Source organism: Myotis nattereri, assembly GCF_964212035.1.
Source record: "Myotis nattereri genome assembly, chromosome: X".
In the NCBI taxonomy this organism is placed as follows: Eukaryota; Metazoa; Chordata; class Mammalia; order Chiroptera; family Vespertilionidae; genus Myotis; species Myotis nattereri.
Genome location: NC_138078.1, coordinates 42,638,840 through 42,659,837, shown reverse-complemented (window position 1 = coordinate 42,659,837; position 20,998 = coordinate 42,638,840). Strand labels below are relative to the sequence as shown.

Here is a 20,998-nt window from a genome sequence, read left to right as displayed (position 1 = left end):
GCACTGTAAGGGCACTTTCAAGACCTAATGGCCTAATCTTTCCATGGTGTAGATGAGAGCAGTGAGGCTTAGAGAGGAGAAAGGGACTGGTCCCAGTCACCCAACTGGTCAATGCAGCATAAGCCATCCACTGTTAGAGGTCTGAACCTGAGCTATATTGAGACAGAATAATATAGTTGCAAGTGCTTTTAACGGGAAATTCAGAACCAAAAGTCAAGCTATAATTCTCTTTGAGAGCTTGGGTAAATTCCTCTTTTTCTTTGGACCTTGGCTTAGACAGCCATAATTCAATTAAAGGCAACAAATATTTATTGAGAACCTACTGTGCTTGGTAGAGCTGGTGGCTTCTGGGAATTAGAAGAAAACATGGTGAGAACACGCCCCATTTCACAGATTGGAATGGAAAGAAAATGAAAGAGAAGGGCCTGAATTCTGTAGGAGACCTAAAGACAGTATGGAACCCATACCTCTGTCTCTAGGCAGAATTAAACCATAATAAGGGGTCTGAGTTTCTTCAGGGCTGCAACTTCCTTCCCATTCCCTTTACAAGGCAGCAGAGAGCTCTTATTGGGACAGAGTTTTGTTTGCAAAAGAATTTCCAAATTCTGGTCTCATTTAGCTGGATAGATTTGCATGGAGAGGTGGTGGGGTTCTAAATTACTGTCTGGAAAATCAAGCCAAATGCATTATGGTAATTTCTGCAGTCAGCAGTAATTGGATTTCAGCCATAGCTGTGTCATGGAGTACAGGGAATTTGAAATAACTCTGTTAACCAATCAAGTAGAATTCAGAGACACATTTAGGGAGAATATGCCTATTCCTGTACCCAAAGATGCACAAGGCAATGTGAAGTCATTCTGTTAGCCAATCAATTTAACCACAGCATGGATTAGATGAAACACACAGAGATAATATAGATGCATTTAGATCCATACGCAGATGCAGGAGGCTGCACACACACACTGAGAAACACAAAGTAACACACATACACACACTCAAGAGCCATTGATATACACACGGAAGACACACACACACACACACACACACACACACACACACACACACACTCCAACCAGAAGAGAAGAAGATAGCTATTTATTTGGGAGTTCTGGGGCAGGGGGGTGGTCTACTTTCTGACTCCCTGCTCATCTTTCTCCTTCCTCCTCCCAATTGTCCTAATTCAAATACTATAGTGTATGGTTTTCTATAGAAGCTTTAGAAAACCACACTGCACTCCACTACATCCATACCCACTCCCACTTCACCACATCAGACTCCTGTTACCTATTTGTTGTCTGGACTATAGCAAAAAGTATCGATCAGGGCTTCCTGATGTCAATATCTTTTCACTAATCCATCTTCCATGAGGCTGCCTGCTAGATGGAAACATTCCAGAGCTCAGCGCTGTTCTTGCTTTGTCCCTGCTCAAAATCCTTTCTTTCCTTTCCACTGTCAGCACAAGCCAACCCAGATACCTGGCATTCATGGGGTAAATAATACCAGGGGTTCCTTGCCCCTGTTTATGTCCTCTGCCCTCTCCCTACCCATGCCCACCCTATGCTTTCCTGCACCCTGTGCTATTCCCTTGAGCTAGAACCACTCCCTTTCCACCTATCAATATCCTACCCACTTTAAATTTAACTAGGTTGTTTGAATTTCTTTAGAAGGATGACTACATCTTTAACATTTAAAAAATTTTAATGTTCTTATCCTTCAAGGCCCAACCCTAAAGTTACCTCCTCCATGAAGCCTACCTTTAATCTATTAAAAGCACTATATTAGAGAACTGAACTTACACCATTCAGCCTTCACAGGTGTGTGTGTCTTGGTGCACAAAGGAGAGTTGATGGAGGATAAAATGAAACTTCTGATGCTAGTGCCTCCTCTGGGGCAGACAATGGACTGGCACTCTTCTTGTGTTACTGCATTGGTCATAGTCCTGCAAAGACAGACTTACAAATCCCAGGCCTCTGAAGTCTCAGGCCAGCCTCTTTTGAGCTATCTCATTCTAGTCATGGACTTGAGTCCTGGCACTGCCACTAGCTTTTGTGTGACTATGAGCAAGTCTCAACCCCTTTCTGGCCTTGATTTTTTCAAGGATCCTTCCAGTTCTGGATTTTATTATTGTAAGATGAAGGGTTTTATGTAGCTATTCCCATGATACATCTGGTAATAAGTATTTCCACTATCATTATCGTTCTCTCTCTCTCTCTCTCTCTCTCTCTCTCTCTCTCTCTCTCTCTCTCCCCTCTTTCTTTGTTTCCTTCTCTCTTCTGTCTCTCTGTCTGTCTTTCTGTCTCTTCCTGTCTCTCCTAGTCTGTCTCTCTTCCTTTTCCTTTCAACCTCTCTCTCTTCTACATCTCTCTGCCTCTGATTCTATCTCACTCTCTCTGCCCCACCCCAGCCCTAGAGTGTGAATCTGGCTGAATAGCTTCCAACCCAAAATAGCTCCAGTGCTTTCTAAGTGTTGTTGTTGAGTAGAGGTAGAAATGATATTCCTTTGAGGGTCTTGGGAAGATCAACCATCCCCCACCTCTCCCCTCAGAAAGGGCTCGCAGAGCTAAGGAGGAAGGCAGCAGGATGAAGGATCTCATAACAAGGCCAACTGGTTCCTACCCTCCAGCTTTTCACCCAAAGAGAGGACATTGCTCACAGATCACAAAGGTTCTCCGTTTCCTAGATGATCTGAGCCAGAGATTCTTAACCACCATATACTCATTTTTTCAACTCCTCTGACTCATCATTTTACAGATGTGAAAACAGGCTCACAGACAGGAAAGGAATTGCTCACCATTACACAGTCAAGTTATGGAAGAACTGGAACTAGAATGCTGGTCTTTTGACTCATAATAAAGTGCTCTGAGAAGACTATAAAACTCAGCACCATCAGTTGAAAGGAACCTTTCATGAGCATTTTTCTAGGAGAAGAGAAGACTGAGGATTACTGATGGGTGAGTTGGAGACTCCATAGATATCCAGATTGAGAACACTCAAGGACAGGATTCAGGTCTCCTTCATCTCCAATGGAAGCCCAATAGAGTGTCTCAATGCAGCTCAATGATGAATAAATGAGGGAGAGAGCCTCCATCAGGTCACTTGAGGGACACTGATGCTTTCTCTGGGGTTCTGGGTATTTATATGCCACACTCCAGAAGCCTTGAAATCAAAGGATGAAGGGATTTAATCTTAGTGTGTTGTTAACTTGCTCAGTCAAGAGTCCCTGCATCACCAACACCCATAAATCCGTTTCTTCTTTATAAAAGTATTAATGATATATGCTTCATCTGGCTCCCTGGAGCTTGGAGCAGTTTCAATTAAAATAAAGGATAGGAAAGAGCTTTGACAAAAACAAGGCAGCCTTCTGCAAATGTGATGGCTGGGTGCTATGGTGATGTCCCAGCTAGCAATTATGTTCTCAGCGACTGTGGGCACCCAGTGAGTCATCCTCTCACTCTCAAAGCCAGAGGATTTGAAAGGGGAGAAATGAGGTGAGCCTTTTGTTGAGTTTTTATTTCTGTGAAGGGAGGCCAGAACAGGAGTGCACAGAGCCACCTCCTACACATACACACACACATACACACACACACACACACACACACACACACACTGTGCCCCAAATTCCAGCCTCCTTAGAGCTAAACAGCCAGCTTTAGTAAGGACTTCAACCCTCCTCTGATATTTAATTCTGAGATACCAAGTCCCCAAGCTATTGGGGTTTCTTAGAGATGGGAAGTTAGAATCCTAAAATTTTATTCAGTCCCAGTTTTACATTCAGCCTTGGTCTCTATTTCTGATTGTAACTAATTTACTCTGCAACTTCAGGCAAATTGCATTTCCTCTCTGAGCCCGTTACATCTTCAATATACAGAATGATTTAGATGCCTAACATTATCTTTCAGGACTCCCAGATTTAGAATACTTGGGTTTGAGTTCTAGCTCTGTCACAACTGTATGACCTTAGACAAGTTTTGTCCTGGGCCTCAGTTTCTGCTACTATAAAATGAGGTATTTGCATTAGATGCTTAGCACTGTGTTTCAAGAGTTTTGGACGGAGATTCAGGAAATCTGACTTCTAGCTCTAACACCACTGAATAAATCATTGTCTGAGTTTAGACTAGTCTCTTCCTTTTTCTGGGCCTCAATTTCCCTATCTGTGTCATGAGGGAATCCAACTTTGAGTTATTTAAACACACCCTCTGATTCTAACAGCCTCTGGTTCTAGAATTTTACAGGCACTGAAAAAGGAAGTGAAGGGAGGGGAAGCCACACCCAGAATAATTTCTCATAAACTAGCAGTGGTTGCCCTCTATAGGTCTGACCTGAAAGTGCAGGCCCAACTAGACAGTAGTTGCTGAGGCAACTGCTGAAGAGCTGAGGCAAAAGTGGAACAAAGAGGGACAACTAGATGTTTCACCAGATAGGGCCAGACACATAGACTAGCATTGGCACACAGATTTCCCGGCCCTGTCCTAATAAGAGGGGTCCAGATAGTAGTGTGTACTGGGATATTGCACTTTCCTTCCTAGTCATCAGTAAGTAACACGAGACTTCCCAGGCCTATATAGAGCTCATGGTCAGTGGGGTCTCTGCCACAGGTAAAGTAAGTAAAAGAATCTTTTTTACTTTATTGAATAATTTGCCTACACATTTGAGGGGATGTGCATGAATGTTTGAAGATGGAGTGTGATTGTGCTCTGAAGGTGAGTATGAGAATGGGTTATTTGCATGGCTGAGAAGTTTTAACATGTGAGGCAAAGAACTCTTCATAATATATGGAAGAAGCTACTCAAATTAAAGTGTTTTTCAGCATCCTCATCTACTCCCTACTCTCCTTGGAGTAGAAGCAGTTCATTCCTGGCCAAAAGACCTAGGATAACCTTAGTGTAGAAATGACAACCTAAATCATGAGGAGATTAAATACTGGGGAAAACTCAGCATTCAGGAAATGTCCTAAAGTCTAGGGGATTTGTTAATTTAGTCTTGGAGTATCACTAAATTTGGTATAATCTGTGGACTCATTCTTGCAGAGCATTATGTGCTAGAGGCTTAGGAGAGATGTAAATATAGGGTTTTGTTATATAAATAGGCATATACTAAGCCTTTCATCACTGTCATTCCATAATGATTCATTATAGAAGGACTAGTCAGGCCATGAAAATCTATACTCCCCTATCCCTTCTCCTCTTCTTGGGTTAAAATGTCTGACCATCCAACCCATATGCAAAGGGAAAAACTGTTCCTTATTGTGTGACAAAGATGGTTGCAGTTCTAGTTCTGCTCCTGATTCACTGTGTAACCAAGGCCTAGTCCCAGCCTTTCTCTGGGCCTTAGTGTCCCTACCTGAAACAAAACGGGGTTGGACTTGATGAATTCCCAGGCTTTTCCCAGCCCTGACATTCATTCTACCTGTTTTTTTGTTTTGTTTTGTTTTGTTTTTAATAGAACACTTTCCCTATTATCCCTTCTAGTGTTACTTACAGGCTTATTTTTTAAAATATGTTTTTATTGATTTCTGAGAGGCAGAGAGAGGGAGAGGAAGAGAGAAACATCAATGATGAGAGAGATTCATTTATCAATCACCCCCTGCATGCCCCTTACTGGGGACTGAGCCTGCAAACTGGGCATGTGCCCTGACCAGGAATCAAACCGTGACCTCCTGGTTCATAGGTCAACACTAAACCACCAAGACACACCTGTTGGGCTTCTTTCAGTGTTTCTTAAATGGAAACTTCTCCCCACATAAGCTCCTACTTCCGATAAGTGCCCAAGTTTTCCACTATCATGCCCTAAACGGGACAGCAAGTCTTTTATTTTACTTCCTCAATTTCTGGGCCTGACCCCTTCCCCACCCCACCTTGTTCCCACCAAAAACAAAAAGTTATTCTCTCATCAAGGTGTGTAATAATAGTTTATTCTGAGGAACAGATACAATAAAGATAGCAAATTGTTTTTATCCTATCAAATAATTTGCCTACACATCTTGTCATTAGTTTACTACACCAACCCTATCCCTGCTCATGTCCATAAGCTTCTACCCCCAAAATCACAGATAAACCCTGGAATGAAGAGTTCAAAGGATATTTTATTTAAAAGTTTTGTAAACAGAATTATGCTCACAGCTTCAGCAACAGTGAGAGTTCAATTAAACCTCCCTGCTCAGCTCAGTTGCCTGGAGCACTTCCTCAGACACCCCAGAAGCTTGAAGTCAGACCTGAGGAGGTCCTTTCTCTCCCTCCTGGAAGCCAGTTTCAGGAGAGGAACGTGGTTGTTGGCACCACAAGAAAAGCCAGGAGTGAAGAGCATACAGGTAGTAGAAAAAGGAGGACACGAGGTGGAAAGGAGGGAATAATCAATAGCAGCAAGGGTTGGAGGTAGACCCATTGTGGGTACTGAAAAGTGTTTGGAAATTTTAAAACGAATTTTAAATGAGTATATCCAAAAATATATTTTTAAAAATCTGTAAGTGGAAATCACTTGCCTTTTGTTGCCAACAAATTCAGTTTCCTCGATCCCACTTATGCAATGTGCAGCAATAATATTTCATGTCTATTAGTGATTACATATTGTTATTGTATCTGAGATAGCATGGTTAGTATTGACTAATATATTGTGGTTAATGATGGTTAATACTATATCTAAAATACTATGAAAAAAATATCACTGAGATGGGAAAAGAGGGAAGGAGTGGGGAAAAATATAATGGGATAATGAGGAGGCCATGGAGTTAGAGTGCTTTCCTGGGTTCAGACCTGGCTGATCCACATCTGTTCGGAGTTTATGAGAAGCTCCGAAGGCCTCCTTATGGCTCTAAGGAGCATTTGTCCCATAGCCAGTATGGGGATCAATGCTATAATCTGGCTATGCCTGGGCACTGCTGATACTGATTGCCATCAATACTCATAACCAGTTGCTGTCAGATATCCACTGACAGTTGCTATTAACACCCACAGCCAATCACCATTGATATCCATAGGAGACTGATGTTAATATCTTATTACTATTATCATTCAAAAGTCCCCCATCTAAACTATGGTCTAGTTGGGGGGAAGGGAGAAAAGGAGAAAGGGATGGGAGTGGGGAACTGGGTGAGAGAGGGTTATAGCACCAATCCAGGAAGAACTATCATCTATAATTCCTGGTCACTTCGGGGTTAAGAGAAAGGCCTAGGGTGGGACAGGGGGAAGCTGAGGCCTAGCTGGCCTTGCCCCTAAGCCCCTTCCTTCAGAATGCACACCTGATAATGGGGAGTCTACCCTTCAAGCTAACGTTAGCTAATACTGACTAGCAAAGATTGCCATGACCTGGGGCTTCTCTTGAAGGATTCTTTGCCAAATCCAGGTTTAGAAATCCTTATCTTGTAACCAAAAACTGGCAAGAGGAAGGTAGCGATGGTGGGGTCCACCCCTCTTGCCAGTGGGCCCATTACAGGATGCCATTAGGCCTCAGTTTCTGGTGGGCCAGAGCTACAGCATAATAGCGTTGGAAACGGACAAGGAGCACAGGTACCAGCAAGACACCAGTGCACATGCCCATCGTGGCTGTGACAGCAGCAGTGAGCTGGCCCAGAGAAGAGAGGGGATAGACGTCTCCATAGCCAACAGTGGTAAGAGTTATGACAGTCCACCAGAGACATGTAAAGATGTCTCCAAAATGGGGCTCACCCTGACCTGGGGTGGACATGCCCAAGAGCTCCCCATAGAGGAAGAGAAAGCCAAAGAATAAGATCTCAGCTACCCAAATCAGGAGAAAAGCACACACCTCCTTCCAAGAAGAATGAAGGGTGTGAACCAGGACTCTCATGGCCAGGGACTTTTCAAGGAAGCCCAGGAGACGAACCAGCTTCAAGACATAGAGAGAACGAATGGCCCCAAGTGTTAGGCTGAGACGGGGTTGCTGTTCAGCCTTGTCACCCACCACCAATTCCACCAGCACAGGGAAAAGGCAGAAAATATCGGCTAGATTGAGAGGGCTACACAGGAAGCGCACCTTATCAGGGCAGGAAATGGCCCGGGCAAAGAGCTCAGTTCCAAACCAAAGGGCACAGAGCAGTTCCAGGTAGAGTAGGTGGGGAGCACGGCGGTAAACAAGACCATTGTTCTGCTGCTGCTGATGGTTTCCCCCAACCCCTACCCCATGTCCCACAGGAGTGAAGTTGGCAGAGAAGTAATCCAGCTGGACCTCCGTCTCCTGGAAGAAGATGACCAGAGCACACACGGCAAAGAGTGTGGAGATCAGGGAAAGGCACTGGGGGAAAAGAGGCATGTCAGAAGTACCCCCATTTACAGTTATCCCCACTTCTCTAACTGGACCCCACCCACCCTTCTTTGCCTCCCCTTTTTAGGAATCCCCTCAAATTGTCCTGGGTGTTTGTAGGTTCAGGGCCCAAGCACTGTGCCAAGTGTGTGGCCATTGTGGCATCTTGGCAGGGCCCTTTGGGAGTAAGAGTGTTTAACATGGCATTACAACACTGTTAATAAGTTACCTTGGCCCCTAAGGAAGATTGGGGTTGGTCAAGAAGCACCCAGAGCCATGGCTTCCAAGCATTCCGCAGTCCCTGGCCTCCAATGGGGTTCAGCAAAAGGCGTTCATCCATGTGGGCATTCTCACAGACCTCCCAAGACAGAAAGTCCTGGGTTTGGGTCTCCTTGCCACTCAGCTTGAGCCAGCAGCAAGGTGCCAGCGGTGCTTCTGCCAGGCCCCAGTAAGCCAACTCCTCCTCTAGGACATCCCGACAAACGTTGGCAGGGCAGTGCAGCTGCCGAGTACGGTAGTAACCCAGCACGTAGCCAAAGAGTTCAGGATTTCGGTCAAAGAAAAACTCTCGAACTGGTGGGCCCTGAGCAGCTGGGGTGCCAGGTGGTGGTGGCTCGGTCAGCTTGTAGAGACGGGTGCCTGGAAAGGCCCGCACAGTGCTGATGTAGGTCTCATGGCGCATGCCCCCCACGTTCAGGATCAGTTTATCATCCAAGCCCTCCATGGCAAACTGTGAGCCTGCTTCTCGGCTGGCTCGGATCCGCTGGCAAGAGGAGGGATGACAGGGGTTAGGACAAGGCTTAGCCAGGGCAGGGAGAGAACTGAGGACCACAGAAGTGATGTGGCAGCCCAGATACCCAAGGGAGGCTACCCTAGGCTAGGAGCTAGAGGTGTGTCTTCCTCCTAGGTCTTCGAGAATCAGGAGGACAGCCAACTCTCAGGTGTAGTCACAGTGACTAGCCAGAGCCTCTCCTGGGCCCAGCAATTCCAGGAGAAAAAACAGCCTAACCTGGATACAGATGTCTTTCAGGGGCTCTTAGGAGATGCCTGGTGACTCTGAGAGAACAATTGTGTCATGGTATACAGCAGAGGAGTCACAGACAGGCAATGACAGACTAAATGGTCAAGATGGGGACAGGGACGTCTTTTAATCCTCTAACACTTTGAAAACTTGGGGTGGGGGAGAGATGGGGGAGGGTGAAAAGAGAAGCTGCCAAGGGAGGCTAAGTGCAGGAAATGGAGTGAAGATGGGAGTGACAGAGGAAGCTGGAGGGCCTTAGAGATCCCTTTGCCTCCACAAGGAGTAGGAAGTGCCTGACTTCAGAAACTGGCTGGGGGGTCGGCAGACCTGACAACGATGATTTTTGACTCCGACTTCCCTGGCACCTGGTCCTGGGCACTCAGCAGCAGCAGCAACTGCATCAACTGCACCAACAGCACCAACAGCACCAAAAGCACCAGCAGTACCAGCAGCAGCAGCAGCAGCAGCAGCAGCAGCAGCAGCAGCAGCATCCGTTGGTCTCTCTACTGGGCGCCCTAAAATTGCTTTGGGCTTAATGAGCTCCTTGCCTGGGAACAAAAAGGGGCAAGAAGAGAGTGGGGGCAGAGGAGAGAGAGAGGGTGGTAGAAGCACAGAAAGGCAAACCAGGGTGGTCAAAACACCTACCCAGATCAACATTTCAGTGTCCCATACCCCCTAACCAGCAGCCTGTTGGGGCATCCCATGTTTGTCCCTGAGGGCAAAAAAGGATGAGGGCACAGGCAGCCACCTCCAGTCTGAGAACATCACACCTCACACACCCACCTCCCATTCCTTTCACCTCTCAGTCAGTCCTTCCTTACTCACTTGGTTGTTTTGCATGATCCACGAACACTGGCAGTGAAGGGACCAGCGGCTGGCTGGGCAGGGGGGCTGGAGACGGTGGGGTGGGTGGTGTGGCCAGCATTGCTGCTGCCTCCGGAGTTCTTGACTGCTCCTGCATGGAGAGATCTCAGAGGCCTCAGGACCAGGGTGTGCTCATGGAAGAGCTGGCAAGGAGCTGGGGCTTTCCAGGAGCCTCCCGTTCCTGCTGTGGCCAGAGGAGCAAGGGCTGAGAGGCAACAATCCGATTCAGGGCTATATGTGTTCCTGCCTGCTTGTTTAGGAAGGGCTTCCTGGCCCCCAGCCTGTAGGGAATCAGACAAGAGACCCTGGCCAACTTTGCTGCTCCTCCTTCCTCCCCCAGCTTAGTTCCAGCCCAGAGCAGAGGGAGGGGAGGAGGCAGCTGGAAGAAAAACAGGAAGTTAGGTAGTCAGGCTCCAGCCAAGAAGCCACATCACAGGACCAGTTAATATTTCGAACAACTCCCCCCCCCCCCCCCCGCCCATCCCCACTCTAATTCCCCACCTTCCCCCCAGCTCCTCTACAATCCTCTCATCAGAAGCCTGAAAAGGAGGAAGGGGAGTGGGGGAGGGGGAAGTGAGGAAGATAGCTTGGGAGGCCAGATGTGCTCTTGGCTGTATCTAGCTGTTTCTACCCACTCATTTTTTTCTTTTTCTTTCTCCCTGCCGCCCCTCCGCGCCCCCCCGCCCTCCCGCTGCCGCACTCATTTTTCTTCCCTTTTCTCCAGAGGCCTTGGTGCCAAGGATGGGAGTAGGAATCGGAGAAGGACAGGGGCAGGGGAACAAGCAGCCTCAGAGAAAAGCCTGCTTGCTCATGATCTATGCCAGAATTGGCAGCATCCCCGGCCCCTTGAGATAAGCCACATTCCTTCCTCCCCCTCTTTCTCATTCCCTCCTCCACCTCTGCCTCCAGGACCCCTTCCTGGGAATTAGGCCAGTCTCCTATTTTTCCACTGATGAGAGTTTGCTAATCAAGTACCCAGAAGATCCTAAATTCCAAGATAGCCCCACCCCCACCTCTTGGCCCAACTCCGAAAATGCCTCTCTTTCATCACCAGACCCTAAATTTCTAGGAAGAATATAGATTCCTACCACAATTTAACATACTCCCTAGCTCTTCCTTTTCAGTCCATCTCTCAGAGCCAGGGTCAGTTGGATTGAGTTTCAAGACATGCAAACAGGCTCCTGGCTACTCTCTTCCCTCTTAATCACTGCCTTGCTGTGGGGCTGGTGGAGGGGAAGGTCCCTTCAGTGGTGGTGAGAATGGGGGGAGGAGTGGGTTGTGGTGACAAACACAGCTGTGGCAGTCCTTAACTCCATTGTCTATTCTTACATCAGCCAAGGAGGGCAGGCAATGACGGGCACTTCAGCACTTTCCAAGTGAGAAGGGTTCAGGCAACAGTTAGTTTTCTCTCTCACTTCCCCACCCCCTTTCCCTCCTGTGTCCTGCCCCTCATCCATATTAGCCCTTCTTGAATCCCTAAAATAACCAGTCTATTTCATGACTGTCCTATCCCTTCCAGCTATCTATTAGCTACTTATTCTTCCACATCCATCTCCAGTGTCACTTCTTTGGGAGAACCTTCTTTGAATTCTTCTCCCCAAAACAAGGTCCTGTCCTCTACATTCTCACAACTTGCTTTGAGGTTTTTAGTCTAGAGCACTGTTCTTACTAAAACATTATTGTGCATGCATCCATTTCCCCACTGTATTAGTTTTCTAATTGTTGCTATAACAAATTTCTACACATTCAGTGGCTCAAAATAACATAAATGTGTTATTATCTTTCAGCTATGAAGGTCAGAAGGCTAACACAGGTCTCACTGAGCTAAAATCAAAGTATTGTCAGGACTCCATTTTTTTTTCTGGAGGTTCTACGGGAGAATCTGTTTTGTTGATTTTTCTAGCTTCTACAAGCTGCTTAACATTCTTTTGCTCTTAGTCCTCTTCCTCCATCTTCAAAGCTAGTAACAATGGATTGAGTCCTTCTCACACCTCACCACTCTGACCATCTCTTCTGCCTCCCACCTCTTCCACTTATTAAGACCCTTGTGATGACATTTGTGCCACCCAGATAATCCAGGAAAATACTCCCAAACTGCATACATGAACCCATCCCCTTACCTTTCCTTAAGCCATTCCTTCTGTCAAGAATGTCTTCCTTTCCTCCCCCCTTATGCCCTCTCTTTTTCCAGAATACACACACACACACACACACACACACACACACACACACAATTTCAAAGCCCAGCTAAAATGTTTCTTCTTCTGTGAGACCTTCCTTACCATTCTACAGTCCTCCTTACCATTCTATAAGAATTTATTCCTCCTCCCTCTCCACCTCCCCAGCAGTTTATAGTTCTATTTAGCATAGACTCCATTCTCCCTTATGTGCTGGTTGTTTGTTTACTTCTTAGCTTCTCCACCTCTGGGGTGTATTCATCTTGGTGTCCCACCTACAATCCACTCTATTTCCACCCACCACTGCAGCCTTACCTCCATCACACGGTACCTGGAACCAGTCACTGTTTACCCAGCAAATGAATGGTTCACTCATCTTTTCCCTGGTACAATGGAAGGCTCAGGATAAATCTTGGTCCATGTGTTGGAAAGTCTTTCCGCTTCCATAACCCACGTCCTCCTCATCCCCAACTTCATACACAAACCTTGGGCCTTGTGTGTTTTTCTATATTCATCCCGAAAGTCCAAAATTGCACCATTCAGATGACTGTTGTGGTACACTCACCTACTTGCTTCCCAAGTCACAAAATGAAGGACTGAAAGTCACAATGGGCATGATATTTTCCCAATCACCCTCATCATATTAGTAACCAAGTCAGAAGTAAATCGCTGAAAAGTTTCCAGTGTTTTCAGTTTGCTTTGTACCCAGCCACCACCCATGAGCCTTGCACAGAAAAGTGGATAAATGGTGCCACACAGTGGCTAAGAGGCTTAGCTTCACCTACTGGCCTTGTTCCTAGAAAGTGGAATTCCCACCACACCCTGGCTCCCTTTCCCCCCTGAAGGATGAGGGGACAGGGAAGCTACCCTCCAGGAATAATCCATAGGATATCCGTATAGCCACTCTTTCTGTAGGCAGAAAACAGGACCCAGATATATTATAACACATCTTCACCAAGAAAGTTTGAAGAGTGTAGATAACAGACAGCTTGGGAGCCAGAGAGTTCAGTTTCTTAAAGGGACTTGGAAGAGGGGATTCAGACCTTCCTTCTCTGAACCAGCTCTGAAAGCTGTTCCCTGGGCCTGACACAGTCCCCTCTATTTAGAATATGCAGATCTGAAGACCCAGGGTACAGAGCTAGAGAGGACATTCCCAGATTCTTTCAATAGGGGTTTTAACAAGTTAGTTTGGAGGTTAAAAAGCTGGGCCTTTCTCCCTTTGGACACAAAACTGCACCCTAGTTGATCTCCCAAAGCCTTCTTAGTCAAGTTCCTAATAGAAATCATCTACATTGTAGGTCAGAGGAAAGGAAGGTTTAATTTCAGGCAGAAAAGGGAAAGGGAGGCAGGTTTTGTGTCATTTGCCAAGAGCTGACAGCATTCTTCATCTGGGAATGGAGATTCTTGGAAGTTTAAGAAATAAGAAGCTCCCTGGGGCTGCATCTAGGCCAAGTCCAGCTGCTTGGCCCCACCAATAAGCCATCATCCTTGACCTCCAGCTGGCCTATAGCTGGATGCCTGCGTAGAAAGAGGAGGTGGTGAGGAGTTGGACTGCCAGGAAAATAAGGCCTGGCCCTAGCCCGGTTCCAGAATGAAATTGGGGGCAGATGACTATAAATCAGGCAGAGGCCCAACAACAAATCAGGCAGGAGTCCTCTTTCTTCATTCCTCTCCCAACTGAGTTTAGAGTTCCAGGAATCTGTCCAAAGGATAGGGCCCTGAATAAGCTGGTTGCTGGCAGGCTGGGGACGAAATGCCTCCTTAGAAAGCTGGGTAAGGGAAGAAAGAATGATAATGAGATGGAAAATGGAAAGCACTGAAGGGTGACGGGGGCTTACACATGGGGCTGAAGCACATTTTGTGAACTGGGGTGGAAGTTAGGCAGCCAAATTATGTTTAAATGAAATGATCTTGAAAATTGGCTTTCTGGTTGGCTTGGAACTCCTACAAACAGAGCAAGACACCCTATCCCAAGCCAAGGTCTCAAACCACAATTTCCTCTTCCATCTACCTCTATCCTCAGGCCCAGAGCACATGATGCCATTCTCCCCTAGAGTTGTCCCTCCACTCCAGAGGGATGCTGATTTTGAAGTTGGTATGATTCTAACACTCATTTGTCTAAGCCCTTTAAATCCATGGAGTATTCCATATACTTCAACTACCTTTCTTTTACTTTTCTTTTTTTAAAATATATTTTATTGATTTTTTTACAGAGCAGAAGGAAGAGAGATAGAGAGTCAGAAACATCGATGAGAGAGAAACATCGATCAGCCACCTCCTGCACATCCCCTACTGGGGATGTGCCCGCAACCCAGGTACATGCCCTTGACCAGATTCAAACCTGGGACCTTTCAGTCCGCAGGCCGACGCTCTATCCACTGAGCCAAACCGGTTTCGGCCTTCAACTACCTTTCAACACCTAGCACTCAATTACAACACAGGGACAATCTGGTTATGACAGGTTACCACTCAAATGGCCATCGAATTAGCACCCCATAGCTCTGTGATGTTGGAAGGACAGGGAGAGTGATCTCCATTTTACAGATGAGGATATTGAAACTCAGAGAGATGAAGTTAATTGACTCAACCTCAGTGCTGGAGGGCTCTAAAACCACTCTAGTCAAAATCACCTTTTGCCGGAAACTCCCAGCCCCCAGTCCCCAACCCCCATTAACACTCCTGCAGAAAGCTTGTATGTGCAAGTACTTACAGAAATGGGAAGATTTAACTAGAAATGATATCAACTTAAGATGGCAAAATGGAGCCAGCTCTAAAATTAAAATGAATGAATAGGAAGCTTGTCTTGATTGGAAATTAGAAACTTCTGGGAGGTACACAGATAAATTCTATTTTCTAGAAGAAGTTAGTAAGAATTTTTAGAGCCTGTCTCTGAACTAAGGAAGGCTTCTGAAGCTGCTCAATGCCAACACCTCACCTTTCCCTCTGCCCCAACTGTCCTTCAGTACCCTTTACTTCATTGTCCAAATTACACTCCTTTTCTCCTCCCTCTTCTCTTTCTTCTCTCACCTCCTCCACCACAGCTCCCTACTAACCTAGGGCAGTGGTCAGCAAACTGCGGCTCGCGAGCCACATGCGGCTCTTTGGCACCTTGAGTGTGGCTCTTCCACAAAACACCACGTGCGGGCGCGCATGTACAGTGGGATTGAAACTTAGTGGCCCATGCGCAGAAGTTGGTATTTTGTGGAAAAGCCACACTCAAGGGGCCAAAGAGCCGCATGTGGCTCACGAGCTGCAGTTTGCCAACCACTGATAGGGGATACTCAGAATGGAAAATCAGATCAGAGTAGACTAGAAAAAATATTTGGGTAGCTTCCTTTGGAGAAAAGTCAGTATCAGACAGAGAGGAACCAGTGATTGTATACATTCCTTGGACTAAAACAGAATTAAGAAATCTACCTAAATATTTCCCCAACTTTTTACAGAACCCTGATGGGTAACAAAGGAATTAAATTTAACTGTTAGAACATGTAATCCTTGCTATTCCAATCTATTCCAATTGATATACCTACTAGCTTCTGGGAGCAAAATAACATAATTTAAGTATAGGATTGCTCTAAGGACTATGAGAGAGTGTTTCCCCTTTTTACTAATAGTTTAGGAGTAATTGAAAAAGGGGAAATTACTAAGACCCTTGTAGATACCGGGGCTACTTTATCTGTTCTTGATTACAGCCAATGAAGTTGCAAACATTTTTTTCAAGAAACAAAATCACCTTTTGATGCTCAATTCTCAACTCTTTCTACTCCCTAATGCCCATGTCCAATGACTGAGTAGCAGCAGTACTTGAACACTTCCATCTACTTGGAAATCACTATGATCTGAGACAGGCTTTGTCTAAAGCCCACATCCTATTAGGTATGGAGCCTGAAATAGGAATCTAGGGTTTAGGCTGAGCTTAGAGAAGAACTGGGATGCTTGCTATTTCCAAGTTGGAAGCTTTTATGTGGCTTTAGCTGTTTTGTATCAGACATCCTCTTATGTCGTAGAAAAATTAAGACTCAAGAGAGGAGAAGAGCAAGACCACCTAAGAAAAAGAAGGAAATAACTAATGGGGGAGTGCTGAAAATAAGAGTGTATTTTAGAAAAGCATCTGGGCCAGAATCAAGATGGGAGGTCTGGGGTGAGGCTGGGATGGGAGGGAAAGAGGAAGCATAGCAAACTCCATGGAACTCAGGAGACTTGAAAGGTTTCTAGCTAGCCTGGGATTGAGTTTGGGTGCTGGTCAGAGGTGACAGCATGGCATATGATTCCAATTTGGGATTCTACATCAGTTGGATATTTTGTAAAGACCATTTGGGGTAGCAGTTGACACACTGCAAATGAGCATCTCCTCATCCTTTGTCACAATGTCAAAGACTGAAATAAAAAAGAAGAATCCAGCTCCCTCCAGCTCTGAACTAGTTTTAGAGTTGGGACTGGGGATGGAGGGCATCCAGAACCTGAGAAGCTAGCCTTAGAAATAATTTAATCAGTTATTATATAAGTAATAGTCAGCATACATAAAACTACTATCAATAGGAAAACTGGGGCCCAGGGAGCAGTTACTGTCCATATAACATTAAAATTGAGCAGACCATTTGTTCAGTTTTGGTCAACTTAATGCACCTGATTAATTCAGTGGAAAACAATTAGCCAGTAGAGCTTCTTGGTATGAAGATGACCAAATACATTTTCTCCCACTGAAGTTTTTGCTTTCCCAGCCCTTATTTTTGATTCACGAAAAATTTACGTCTGGGTCTGACTTGGTGTTCTAGTGTTTTCACCTCACTTGAATGCTCAGAGCACAGAGGACAGAGGCACTCCTATGCCTATCCTATGCCAGGCCTGAACCCCACTTCCATGCAAGAACAGGAGCCTATGGGAAAGATTTTCTCTCTCTCTCTCTCTCTCTCTCTCTCTCTCTCTCTCTCTCTCTTTCTCTCTCTCTCTTTCTCTCTCTCTCTCTTCCTCCCTCCCTCCCCTTACCTACCTCATTAACTCTCCCTCCCTCCCTGCTTACCTCTACCTCCTTACCTCTCTCCCAGGAGCCTAGGGAGGGTTCCGGACTTCTAACCCAGGGCCCAGCCCTGAATATACTGCTTCCCCTCTCCTAGCAGGGACTTCATCTTATCCAGACCACACATTCACTCCTTTTGGCAGGAGACCCAAGGAAGCAGTGGGAAGGGATACAATTTTTCTTTCCCTCTCTGGACTTAAGGAAACATTTGGTGAGAGGAGAGCCATTTCCATGCTGAGGAAAGCCATCTTCTAGTTGCTTACATTACCGCCTCTTGAAAAACATATCCTGGTGAGGAGGCCTTTGTTAACTTTAAAGGAATAAAGGGATTTTTTAAGGAGCAAGGATGGGGAAATGAAATGAAAGAAAGGGAAGAGAAAATGGTGGCCGAATAGGCAGACCTGTCGGGTATCTCGTTCCAGGTCCAGACTGGAAATACAACTAAATTGGAGAAAATTCACCTGGAGTTACCAACTGAGGTCCAGCTGAGGAGGTGACTTATAACAAGGAAGGGCAGAAAACACCTGGAGACTAGTAGGAAGGATGAGGTTTCGAAAGGAGGGAAGCTGGAGAGGAGGGAATACTGCACTATAGGGAGAACTGTTCCCTCAGAAAATAGAGGCCTTCCCATCAGCAGATGATTGGATTAAAAAGCTGTGGTACATCTACACAAAGGAATACTACGCTGCTGTAAAAAAGAAAGAAATCTTACCATTCGTAACAGCATGGATGGAACTGCAGAGCATTATGCTAAGTGAAATAAGCCAGTCAGTGAAAGAAAAATACCACATGATCTCACTCATTTGTGGAATATAAAGAACATTATAAACTGATGAAAAAAATAGATACAGAGGCAAAAAAGCATTGAGCAGACTGTCAAACTACAGCAGGAAGGCTGGGGAAGGTAGTGGGGGAGATAAGAGATCAACTGAAGGAGTTGTATGCATGCATATAAGCATAACCAATGTACTCAAGACACTGGGGGGAGGGGGGTCAGGGCATGTGCCAGGGGGTGGGGGTATGGGAGGCCGGGGGAAGGTCAATGGGGAAAAATAGGAGACATATGTACTACTATTTGTAGTACTTTAAACAAGAAAATAAAATTTAAAAAAATATTTGGTACATCTACACAATGGAATACTACGTTGCTGTAAAAAAAGTAGGAACTCTTACCATTTGCAACAGCATGGATGGACCTGGAGAGCATTATGCTAAGCAAAATAAACCAGTCAGGGAAAGATAAATATCACATGATCTCACTCATTTGTGGACTATAATGAACAACATAAACTGATGAACTAAAATAGATCCGGAGATACAGAAGCATCAAACAGACCAGTGAGCCTCAGAGGAAAGGCAGGGGAGGGGGGTGGGGAAAGAGGTCAACCAAAGGACTTGTATGCATGCATTTAAGCATAACCAAAGGACACAGAAAGTAGGGGGGCAGGGACATGTGCTGTTGGGGGGAGCACCTGGGGAGAGGTCGGGGGGGGGGGAAAGGAGACATATGTAATACTTTCAACAATAAAGAATTCAATTTTTTTTTAAAAAAGAATGTTACAAGTGGGTACCTCCTTAGGAGTAAACCTGGCAGTCTTGCTGCTTGCACTTTTTAAATTATTAACTATGTGCACATATTGTTTTAATTTTTTTATAAAATGTAATTTAAAAATTGCTTTTATCCATTACAAAAATTTTAGAAAGTGAATACTGTCACACCAAAGTGTTTCAGTGATTATTTTTGCCACTTCCACTAGTTAGGGCTAAAGTCTAAGGGTGAATATATGTTGGTCAAAGCCCAAATTATATATTTTCTTGTCATGGCAAATGAGTATAATTTAGCAGGGACCAGAGACAGAGCACTGTACCTCATATCTTTTATGGATGTATTTTTAAAAGCAAGAAAGTCTTATTTTTCTGGATTCTCACCCATGGTGGCAGAAATGCACAAAGGTTCTAGTTGCTCTATGTGATTCTACTCTTTATAGTGAGGGGGTGTCTCTGAAAGAGATATCTTCCCTCATCCAGATGGCACCCAAATACCTCAAAGATGCTGCCTAGCATCTCAGCAGCCATGTGAACATTACAGATCAAGCAGTTCTGATTTTAAAGTCTCCCAAACCACCTTCGTCCCAGCAAGTCTTGCTCATAATCGCTATCTTCATCTCTGACTGGCTACCACTGTGATGCAGATTCATATTCTCTCTCTCTCTCTCTCTCTCTCTCTCTCTCTCTCTCTCTCTCTCTCTCTCTCTCTCTCTCTCTTACTGCAGCTTTTCAGAAGAACACTGTTAAACAGCCCTAGGACTGTTGAGTCAGTGAAGCTGACTTCACCCGTCAACCCATCACCCAGGTCCTGCTAAATCCTGAGGTTGGGGATCAAGAGCCTGCCCTGAAACTGATATAGTAGGCAGTAAGACAGACATAAGGAGAGTAGGAACAATAGGCCAGGTACAAAAGGTCACCAGGGTGGAAAAGCCCTATGTACTTGGAAAATAAGTATGGTAGTGTGGGAACTTGCCTCAGGGTGACCTTTCCTACCCAAGCATATTGCAGGTCATGTGGGTTTAGAACCCCTGACCTTTCATAGTTCTGGTCATGCAGTTCAGACCCTCCCCTGACCTTTTCTCCCCTGGCATGTAGCTAGTTATGTGATAGACCCCCTAGAGGAGGAACAAATTGGCCAGATAATAGCCTCATATGCCTCTCAAACAAGCCTTTGCACAACCACTCCCTTAAGCATTAAGCCCTCAGGACAATGAGGACCTGGCCTGCATAAAATAATCTTATAAACAAAGCCTTGAGTTTGTCGACCAAAGAGACACAGTTTTGGTCAAACTAAAGATAACACTTAGGCCTCAGTTTTGTTTTAGCTCCAGACCCAAAAACGCAGCAAAATTAGAAGTGACTCTATGGCTGACATCAGGACCAGCTGCAATGACTAATGACCCCATACTCCAGCATCAACCAATCAGTAGAAACCATGACCCTAAAAGAACTCACATGGAAAGCTGAATATTCTATTGAAATCCTCCCCTGAGGCCTCCCCTAAAATCCTTGCCTTTGGAACACAGATAAAACCCCTTAAGATGAAGGACCCAACGTACTTTTTTAAAAATATATTTTATTGATTTTTTTACACAGAGGAAGGGAGAGGGATAGAAAGTTAGAAACATCCATGAGAGAGAAACATCGATCAGCTGCCTCCTGCACACTCCCTACTGGGTATATGCACGCAACCAAGGTACATGCCCTTGAGTCCGCAGGTCGACACTCTATCCATTGAGCCAAGCCGGTTAGGGCAAGGACTCAATGTACTTTCTCTTGAGCATGCCCATGTCTTTCCCCACCTGCTTCTTTTCTGGCTCTCTCTCTCTCTCTCTCTCTCTCTCTCTCTCTCTCTCTCTCTCTCCTCTCCCTCTCGCTCTCCCTCTCTCTGTTCTCCTCCTCTTCCCCCTCTCCCTCTCCCTCCCCCTCTCTCTTTCCAGTGCCTTTCTTTCCTTTTCTTTCCCCAAGGAGCATCCTTTGCTTTCTTTCTCCTAAGCTCCAAAAACCCTTCTTTAGCCTCTGCAACTTGCTTCCGGAATCCACACAGCCTACCTGGCTCACTTCTTCCATGGCTCACTTCTACTGTGGTAGGCAGTTAGACAGACATGAGCAGAGGAA

General features: G+C 45.5%; 2 protein-coding genes across 3 annotated transcripts in view; both read right to left on the bottom strand.

Moving 5' to 3' along the window:
- The window catches only part of LOC308510781 (potassium voltage-gated channel protein egl-36-like), a 29,461-nt gene extending 18,854 nt beyond the window's left edge, over positions 1-10,607 (bottom strand). Inside the window, exons 1-3 of one of the 2 annotated variants that reach the window (XM_081080818.1) lie at positions 10,100-10,607; positions 9,602-9,822; positions 8,483-9,016 (exon numbers count right to left, since the gene is read on the bottom strand). In XM_081080818.1, coding sequence (XP_080936944.1) covers positions 8,483-9,016; positions 9,602-9,822; positions 10,100-10,235 — 891 coding nt within the window. In that variant the 5' untranslated portion in view covers positions 10,236-10,607. The remainder of the gene's footprint in view (positions 1-8,482; positions 9,017-9,601; positions 9,823-10,099) is intronic. The other variant, XM_081080819.1, reaches the window with a different exon arrangement.
- On the bottom strand, positions 5,897-8,262 carry LOC308510954 (voltage-gated potassium channel KCNC1-like; the record flags this gene model as incomplete). Its single annotated transcript, XM_081081002.1, has 1 exon — positions 5,897-8,262. One exon carries the CDS (start codon positions 8,260-8,262, stop codon positions 7,423-7,425), a length of 840 nt encoding a protein of 279 aa, XP_080937128.1. The 3' UTR covers positions 5,897-7,422.
- Positions 10,608-20,998: the final 10,391 nt, after the last annotated feature.